Source organism: Choristoneura fumiferana, chromosome 5 (genome assembly GCF_025370935.1).
Source record: "Choristoneura fumiferana chromosome 5, NRCan_CFum_1, whole genome shotgun sequence".
Taxonomy (NCBI): Eukaryota; Metazoa; Arthropoda; class Insecta; order Lepidoptera; family Tortricidae; genus Choristoneura; species Choristoneura fumiferana.
Genome location: NC_133476.1, coordinates 16,134,810 through 16,144,707, shown reverse-complemented (window position 1 = coordinate 16,144,707; position 9,898 = coordinate 16,134,810). Strand labels below are relative to the sequence as shown.

At 42.7% G+C, this 9,898-nt stretch overlaps 1 protein-coding gene across 1 annotated transcript; it reads right to left on the bottom strand.

Annotated features, from left to right (window-relative positions):
- Positions 1 to 3,220: 3,220 nt before the first annotated feature.
- On the bottom strand, positions 3,221 to 8,705 carry LOC141428265 (uncharacterized). Its single transcript, XM_074088153.1, has 3 exons — positions 7,932 to 8,705; positions 4,725 to 7,514; positions 3,221 to 3,573 (listed from the first exon to the last, which is right to left on the bottom strand). Exons 2-3 carry the CDS (start codon positions 6,615 to 6,617, stop codon positions 3,535 to 3,537), a joined length of 1,932 nt encoding a protein of 643 aa, XP_073944254.1. The 5' UTR covers positions 6,618 to 7,514; positions 7,932 to 8,705; the 3' UTR covers positions 3,221 to 3,534.
- Positions 8,706 to 9,898: the final 1,193 nt, after the last annotated feature.

Below are 9,898 nucleotides of genomic sequence, written 5' to 3'. Positions count from 1 at the left end.
TTATCCAGGGGAGGCCGCAGACCACTTGGCCATAGACGTAGCTCCTGCTTAAGAAACCTAGAGACTGTTCGGAATGAGTACCAGATCCCTCTTTCAACGGCAGTCTCTAAGGGTAAGATAGCCCTAATGATCGCCACCTCAAATAGGAGAGGGCACCTGAAGAAGAAGAAGAATCATATTTTGTTATACTTACACAATTTTAATTTCGAGCACATGAGAATGTACATCAGCCAAATAAGCCGTTTATCAATTTTTAACAAGCTCCTATCAAATGAATGTCGCTAAAGTCGAACTTTCAAGTTGACAGACACGTCTATGGCATTTTAAATTTTATGACATGCAAACGATTATCAACTTTTGAGTGGTAGACCACATTTTTGCTGATGGTATCAACGATTTGCGGTTCACAAATTAAAAGTAATACGTATTAATATAATTTATTTTTTATTAATATAAACGAAAAAATGTTCAAAAATAATTTATGGGAATTATAGTACTAAAATAATCATAGAATTGTGATGGTGATATTTATATGTTAAGTGCCATGCATAAAATACTCAATCTTAATAATTAGTCAATATAGAATCTTATTCTATTTTGAATAACACTTTGATTATATCATAACAATTCATCTTCTATTCCCCATTCCTGTTAGGTTTCTGATTGATAATCTTTTGTGACGTTATTTCTGGCCTCGTCTCTGTTTCTCTTATAATATTCAACAGAACAGCATCACACATTAACTAATGGGAACTTCTTTTATTAGTACTTATTAAGTAGTGAAACAGTCCTCAGTTTGTTTTATCACAGTAAAAACATTTCAAAAATGTTAGAATGTAACGAAAGTTAAATTATTAACAGGTATTTTCTAAACGAGCTCACTTTGTTAATATTTTAAAATCAAGGTTACTATTTATTGTCACCCTGCATATTCCAGACTGGCCTCAAGAATTCGAAACGCGTGGCCATCGTCAAACTAACCATAACCACACCAAGACTGCTTTGATCAAATTCTTTGATAAAACATTCACTCGTTTTGAGTCTAAGCTAAAGAGTGACGGTCAAGGTTGATCACAACAGCGTAAGTCAGTGCTAAATTTTATACGTAGTAAGTAAAGTAAATAATAGAAGTGAAATATTTATTTGTGTATTTATAAGTGTAAGTAATAAATGAGTGAAAAAATTTTGCTATTTTACTTGAAATAATGCTTCTCAAAACAAAAGCCTGTGTCCACGAGAACTCACAAAAACAGCAAAAGAAAAAGATTTCACAGAGGATTCAACCCCAACTCTTAAGAAAATCTGCAAATAAAAAAAAAAAAACCAGTAGTAGTTACCAAAGTGGAAGTCAAAGTGAAAATATCTTATCCATTTAGTCTATAGCAAGCAATTGTGTGTTCCAGATGTCTAGCTATCTACTAACAAATGTCATTTAAATCCGTGACACTTCAAGCTGTTTACGTGAAGCATTTCCACATAAATCCGATGCTGATATCGGTATCGGACGACGATACGATATCGGGCAAGTTAAAATGTATGAAATATGTACCTGTCTTTTCATATCGTCCGCCCGATATCGGATATGAGCCCGCAAGCGATATGTTGCGGGCACCATCGGACGCTCGTGGCTGTTCGGACGATAATTTTGTATGTGTCTATGCTTGTACTCCAAATTGTGTCTGTGTGCGCAGAGCCCGATACGTTTCGCCATTTTAAGCCGCCGTATCTGAATGTTTTTGTTGGAAATATGTGAATAACGTACATGGTGTGCTATCGGTGTCGTCCATCGTCGTCGATCTGTCCTGGTAGCGATATTTTTGTTGAGGTCGCAGTTTACCTAACCAAACTATTTTTATAATAAAGTTTTGGCAATTCTCGCCCTGAGAACTGCCGGTGGGTTGATTTGATTAGATGTGCGTGCGCACCCTGCGTCGCTTATACTTAGACCAAACCGCTGGCCTCGCGGGTTCGATGTGCAGGCCGCGCCTTCGTCGCGCTGATGATGCCGATGTGAAGGCAGACCCTCTCCCGAGCCCCTGGGATCGGTCTGGACAGCTGCCGCCTCCTGTAGCTAGCTGCCGCCGGTGTCGTGTGAAGGGTTGAGGTTATGACGATGAAATCAAACTGCGATTACGTTCACCACTATATTTCGCGTTACTGATACCGTACAACTGTTTATATCTATAAATATGATTCAGATGATCTTAGATTACTTAATGACACGATTTGACACTGAGAGCGGCTCTGACCCCGAGACCGTTATAGACGTCCAACGCCTCTCAGTGCTTTTGAATGACTCCCGGTCGAATGAGTGACCGGTCCATTGACATACATAGGCTGTCAAAAACAATAAAAATGATTTAAGGGTCCATCACACATTCCCGTAAAGTGACTTCTACACGACCCGACCTACGATGTTACGTTTTGCGTAAACATTTCCTGCCAGGGCCAGGCGAAAGATGGACTGAACACTTGCAAGCACTATTGACTCTACTTACAATAATATTGACTTATGATCTACTGATAAACAGCTGACAACCTATGACACTTAGGTGTAGCACATGAATAAACGCTCTACCTATCCTGAAAATGTAGGTATACAATTGACTATGACTTATCCTAAGAGTTGAGTTATCCATACATTATACACATGAAATGAACAATATCCATTAGACTGAGGGTCTACATAATACACAGATGATTATAATAACAACAATATCAATTGGTGCCCTACCAATAAATAGAAAATATGATTATGATTGACCTACATTATATTCAATAGGCAATTTACACAGTTTGACTACTGGGCGTATGAGTTCGCCACCTTGAGTTTTTAATTTAACTGACCTGACAATCTGGTCAGTTCCCTTATACACTTCAATGACTCTACCACGCCTCCATTGTAATGGAGGTGAGTTCTCATCCTTAATGAGAACCAGATCATTCAGTTCGAGGTTATTGACTTGAGAATACCATTTATTACGCGCTTGTAAATTATTGAGATACTCAATATGCCACCTTGACCAGATTGATTGATACATTTTTTGAATAACCTGAAAACGTGATAACCTCGACGTCTTAGTGTCCTTCCAATGTGGTTCCGGTAGAGCTACTAATGGTTGACCAATGAGAAAGTGCCCCGGTGTGAGCACTTCGAGATCTGACGGATCCTCACTCATAGGAACTAACGGCCTTGAATTCAATATGGACTCTATTTTTGAAAATAGAGTTGATAGTTCCTCAAACGTGAAGATAGTGTCTCCAGCCTCTCGTTTGAGTAAAAGCTTGGCATGCTTGACAGCTGACTCTACCAAACCAGACATGTGAGGAGCTCCTGCTGGGTTGAATTCCCAGCGAATATTTTGACGAGCAAATTCCCCTTGAGTACAGTCTCATTATTGACCAGAAACTGATTGACATCACGCAGGTAAGAATTAGAGCCAACAAAATTAGTACCTCGATCCGATCGGACGAGTGAAGGCAGCCCTCGTCGGCTGACAAACCTGGTGAACGACGCGATGAATGCCTCGATCGTCAATGCTGAAACCACCTCGAGATGAACCGCCTTGGTTCCTAAACAGACAAACACACATAGGTAAGCTTTGACTGATTTAGCATTCCTTAATAAACTACTCTTAACTAAATATGGGCCTGCGAAGTCTGTCGCAACGCCTGAGAAAGGCCGTGCTGCCGTGACTCGGTCAGCCGGTAAATCTGCCATGAATGGCGGTTGAACCGATGAATTGAATCTGAAACAAACTAAACATTTCCTGATAACCCTTGAAACTTGACGTCGGAGTGACGGAAACCAATATTCCCTCCGGATTATAGCAATGAGCGCGTTCGTCGCAGCATGACAATATGACCTGTGATAGTATTCGATGAGTAACTGACCCCATTTATGATCCTTAGGTATGAGATATGGATGCTTTGCTCCATATGGTAGAGCTGATTTACGTAGTCGTCCGCCGACACGCAGTAAGTTTTCGTCATCGACGAAAACGCTAAGCTTCTGCAATGATTTACAGACCAGCTTTCCTTGTTTGACCATAACAATTTCCTCCTTGAAAGCGTCTAATTGAACTTTACCTATCCAATGTTTAGTAGCTGCGCGAATCTCGTCCAATGACAGTGTAGACTGAAGATTCCTTTGCTCCCTCGGCAACTTGATATTTTTACAAAATCTAAGTATGAATGCACTGACATTGATTAGTTTGCTATATGAACTGACACGTGATAAGAGTGCGTCTTCCCACGACTCTACTGGCGTAAAAATGAACTAATTTCTTGAAACCTGGTAACTCTTGAGGTATAGTGACTGGTAACTGTGGCCACTGGGATTCCTCCCGCAACAACCAATCAGGTGACCACCACAATTTGAATTGAATTAATTCCCTTGCGGACATTCCGCGTGAAGCGACATCTGACGGATTACGCTCTGATCTGACATGACGCCATGTGATGTGACGTTTGGACTGTTGAATGTCCTGTACCCTGTTACATTCAAATGTTTGTAACATGTGAGGTTTGGCCTTGAGCCATGACAAAACAATACTGCTATCTGACCAAGCATTGATAGTCTCTAACTGAACAGAGTCGTCGTACGAATCTGCGACGTGATTAAGCAGTTTGCATACCAGGTGAGCTGCATTGAGTTCCAATTTTGGAATCGTCTGCTTGGTTTTATGTGACGCGACGCGTGATTTAGCAATGACTAAGCTGACCTTGACATGTCCTGACGCATCCACCGTCCGTAGATAGACGCTCGCCGCGTATCCCAGCTCCGAGGCGTCGCCGAAACCGTGCAATGAGTATGAAACGGCGCTCGGTAGTGAGACACACCGTGGAATCTGTAAATGAGACAAATGATTGAGATCCTGCGTAAGTTCGTCCCACTGATTGATTTGATTTTGATTTATCGGCTCGTCCCAGTTGAGCCCATCCGAGAATAATGACTGTAAGAATACTTTGAATCGAAATATGACTGGTGCGCAATAACCACACGGGTCGTACAAACGTGCGATTGTACTGAGCACGCTACGTTTCGTAGGAGGGTGACCAAGTGGCACGTTGATTTGATATGCCATTGAATCTGACACTGGATCCCATTGAACACCTAATACCTTGATGAAACTTTTATCCTCAGTATCAAATGAGTGTGGCAGCTCGCAATACTCCTCCGGTAAGTCACGCAATAGCTCCCTACTATTGGACGACCATTTACGTAACTCATAACCTGCGCTCCCGGTTAGCGCTATGAGCTCTTGCTTGAGCTGTTGAGCCTCTGCTACTGAGTCTGCTCCTGTGAGGATATCATCAACGAAGATATCTCGTCGCATGACGTGTGCTGCGTGTGAATTCGGATGCGACACCTCCCAATCGTCCGCTAGTAGCAACACCGTCCGTATAGCTATGAATGGACTTGACCTCAGCCCGTAGGTATTAGTATTTAATTCATATACCTGAACATCGTGTGACGGATCCTCCCTCCAGAGGATTAATTGATATTTCCTATCATCTGGGTGAACAAATGTTTGACGAAACATCATTTTGATGTCAGTAGTGAATACCACTTGATGACGTCGAAAATTTAAAATGATTTTAGTGATATCATTTTGAAGAGGTTGCCCAGAGTGAAGGCATTGATTGAGTGACACACCTGTGGACGATCGCCCTGATCCGTCGAATACAACTCTGATTTTATCTGTGCCTCGTTTGAAGATACCGTGATGCGGTATGACAAAATGTTCTGAGTTAAATTGAAAATCCGATTTTGACATATGACCGAGAGTTTCGTACTCTCTCATGAAATCTTTATACTTGGAGGCGAAAAGTGCGTCCTTAGACATTTTTCTCTCCAAAGCTCGCAACCTTTTCATTGCAAGCGACCTTGATTCGCCTAATGATGAGCGTGTTGAAAGTAACGGTAACCTGACTATGTATTTGCCGTCAGGCAGACGTTGAGTAGTGGAAATGTACAACCTTTCGCATTGCATGTGATCTGGATGAACTGCAGGCTTCGAAGGCGGCTCCTCGACCTTCCAAAACCGCTCGAGCACCTCCTCGAGTCTAGTGGCGTGCAGGCCGTAGTCCTCCACGGACGTACCCGCTGCGTGTGATGACGTCACCGCTGACTGGTGAGTCGAGGTCAATGAACCCATGACGACATGCCCAAAGCACGTCCCGTAGGCTGCTATTCCTGGAACGTGAGTGGAAATCTTTGAACCATCGAGTACATAATTTAATATGTCAGTACCTAAAATGATGTCCACATCTGAGGCTTTGTCGAACTTGCCATCAGCTAATATGATATGTGACAACCGTAATTGATCTTTGAGCTGAGTGTCATATGATGGAATGTTTCCCGTTAGTGAATACATGACTGAAGCTATTGTACTAATGATGGGAACCTGTTTACCTACAGGTTTGATTATTAATTTGACTATTGAACCAGGTACCTTTACCCTTTGCTGACCAATTCCATAAATATTATTACCATTAGACTGTTGGTGTAATTTTAACCTTTGAACTATTGACTGTTTAATTACTGAGACACTCGCCCCGGTGTCGAGTAAGGCCCTAACCTTAAAATAATTGCCATCACCTGATTTCACCATTACTACCGCCGTGGGACAAATGGTGACTGGTAATGACTGTGTCACACCAACAGTGGTAGCATCTCATTGAGGAGATGGTGGGGATTGTGGAGGAATGGGGCTGATCCGCTGCCCATACCTTAGTGCCTGATACTCAGACTGAGCCCACTGTGCCCTTGCCCCTACCGGAGGCCTTGGCCGGTAAGCTGCCATCGCCTGAGCTGATGGAGCTTCCTGGTACAGTGGTTGAGTCACTGGTACATCTGAGTGGCCGCCCTGGCTCGGTTGAGGTGCACACACAAGTGGGTAGCCACCCTGGCCCACGCCTTGTGCATGATGCTGGGGTTGCCTGCCCAGTGAATGACGCTTGGGCGATTGCCTACCGTTACCTGATGTTGACACCACAGGTTGGTCCCTTTCAGGTGATTCCCTAGACTTAGGAGCTGCCCCTGCATTACAAATGAGTGAGTTGTGCTCCGGAGACTTGCAGTGCAGACACCAATTCCGTTGACTGCAGTCCCTAGCATAGTGCAACCTCAAGCACTTAAAACAGTGACCGCTACGTTTTGCCCACGCCTTGCGTGCTACTGGTGACATACTTAGAAACACTGTGCATCTATATAATGAGTGGTCCCCACTACAAAATGAACATGATGAAATAGAATTCACCTGATGAACTTGGTGCACTCCGCGTGCTGGCCTGCCACGTGCCTCCGAGGTGGACGCACCCTGCCGTCCTCGTGGTGGTGGTGGCCGGTGGTAGCTTCTCCCTGAAGCCGCTTCCGGTACTGGTGACACGGCGAGCTGCACCCTGCATTGCTCGTCGAGTACCTCGAGCAGTTGATGAACACTGGGTAGAACTTGATGACACGTCCCATACCGCTGTTCAAATGCTGACCTGATCAATGTTGGCAGCTTCTGTATGATTAAAAACACAATTAAATATGACCATTCATTAATTGGTTGTTTGAGCTTTTCCAATGCCTGAATAGACTCTCGGAGAGGATCATAGAAATCTGACCTTAACCTCTCAACATTGTTAATGACCGGAAGGTTGGTGATCTGTGACAAGTATGTATCTACCAGCATCCTGTGGTTCTGATACCTATCTGTGAGCAATTTCAGTGCCACTGAATAATTTTGACCATCCATTGGTAGCTGTCGTATAAGCGAAAGCGCCTCACCCGACAGTGACGCCCGCAAATAAAAATGCTTTTCCGAATCTGAAATGTCCCGTGAATGGACCAAGGATTGAAAGAGATCAAAAAATGACATCCACTCCATTGGCCTGCCGCTAAACTTAGGCAGTTCAATGGAAGGCAACTTTGCCATTACCTGGCTATGATGACGTATCCTAGGCTCGTCTGCGGACCCCCCGCGCTCCGATGCCTGCTCCAACTTGACAAGTAACTTATTGATTTCACTGAACTGTGCGTGAATTTGTTCCATTTCTCCCTCAGGAATCTCCTCTGATGAAAGACCAAGCAACGCCTCGTATGCTAGTACGAACTGATTATAATATGAACCGAAATTACGTTTAGCTACTGCCACCGCTGATGTACCTTGGGCTTCGCTTATTGTACTAGCGAAATCTGTCAGCATGCGATATTTCGACATAAATTGAATCTTGGCATGAATTTTAGGAGGCATTTTGACGTAAATGAATAAAGTACTTGATGTGTTTAAAACAAGTCAGTAACCTCTGAATTCAATGACGAACGATAAATGCCTACACTGAATAACAATAGTCACACCCTGTGATCCAAACTTGTTTTAAACTACCTACTTACCTAAAGTAAACTAACAACAATCGATGCGCAATATCAACAATAAATCTCACTGTTTGATCAAATTAAACACAACACTGTATTTAAACTTAAACCTCACTAAAACAGCATTGTTTACTTATGCCGTAATGATTAACTGATAACGTGAAAATGATAAGGTTAGTTATTGATTACAGATAACGATTGTTGATTATGTTGATAAATAAATGACATTTGCCACAAATGAACGAATGAATGAGTCAGTTATGCGCTCATCTGACCATAGATAATGCAACTCGCAAGTTGTCCGAATTGATCGGAGTGAAGTGAATGACAATTTATAAAAAACTTAGTCTTTGAATGAATGAATGAGAATGAGATTGACTTGCCGAGTTCCGTCCGTTCTCCGATGATTTGTGTGATGACTTGCTTGCTTGTTTGCTACTTGCAACAAGATGGCGGCGAAATTTCTTCCAATGATGAATATTTCGAGTGTCAATACCTATTGCACTATTTAAACCGCACTTTCACTCACTGCGAAAATGACTTAACGCGCACTGAATTTAATGTCTTAATTATTAATTAATATTATGATAATATGATGTGAAGTATGCGCGCGCGGCGCCCGCCGTGCCGAGATGATAATGAAGTACACGCGCCCTGCGACGTACGTTATCGTGCTGATTCTTCTCTAACGTTCTTCTAACGTTCTGCTCCCCTCATGGGTTCACCAAAAATGTTGGCAATTCTCGCCCTGAGAACTGCCGGTGGGTTGATTTTGATTAGATGTGCGTGCGCACCCTGCGTCGCTTATACTTAGACCAAACCGCTGGCCTCGCGGGTTCGATGTGCAGGCCGCGCCTTGGTCGTCGCTGATGATGCCGATGTGAAGGCAGACCCTCTCCCGAGCCCCTGGGATCGGTCTGGACAGCTGCCGCCTCCTGTAGCTAGCTGCCGCCGGTGTCGTGTGAAGGGTTGAGGTTATGACGATGAAATCAAACTGCGATTACGTTCACCACTATATTTCGCGTTACTGATACCGTACAACTGTTTATATCTATAAATATGATTCAGATGATCTTAGATTACTCAATGACACGATTTGACACTGAGAGCTCCGCTCTGACCCCGAGATCGCTATAGACGTCCAACGCCCTCAGTGCTTTTGAATGACTGCCCGGTCGAATGAGTGACCGGTCCATTGACATACATAGGCTGTCAAAAACAATAAAAATGATTTAAGGGTCCATCACACATTCCCGTAAAGTGACTTCTACACGACCCGACCTACGATGTTACGTTTTGCGTAAACAATAGTATTCATTTTACTTTTCGAAAGAATATAAGCCTTCAAATTTGCTAAAAAATATGCAATAGATACAGAATTCAATCTTGAATCACTAAAAGTAGTATAATATATTGTTATAATATTATTATGTATGTGTGTGTTATGAAATAAAAGTGTTTTATAATAATACGTCGATGAAATAAACAGCGATATTTAGTTGTTCTGTCTCATGAATAGTTGCTGAAATG

Bases quoted from the DNA above. Each gene is read 5' to 3' on its own strand.
- LOC141428265 (XM_074088153.1), bottom strand. From the start codon at position 6,617: ATGGTGAAATCAGGTGATGGCAATTATTTTAAGGTTAGGGCCTTACTC. The intron at 3,574-4,724 runs GTCAGCTTAGTC...TTGTCTGTTTAG, and splicing joins ATGCGTCAGGACATGTCAAG to GAACCAAGGCGGTTCATCTC.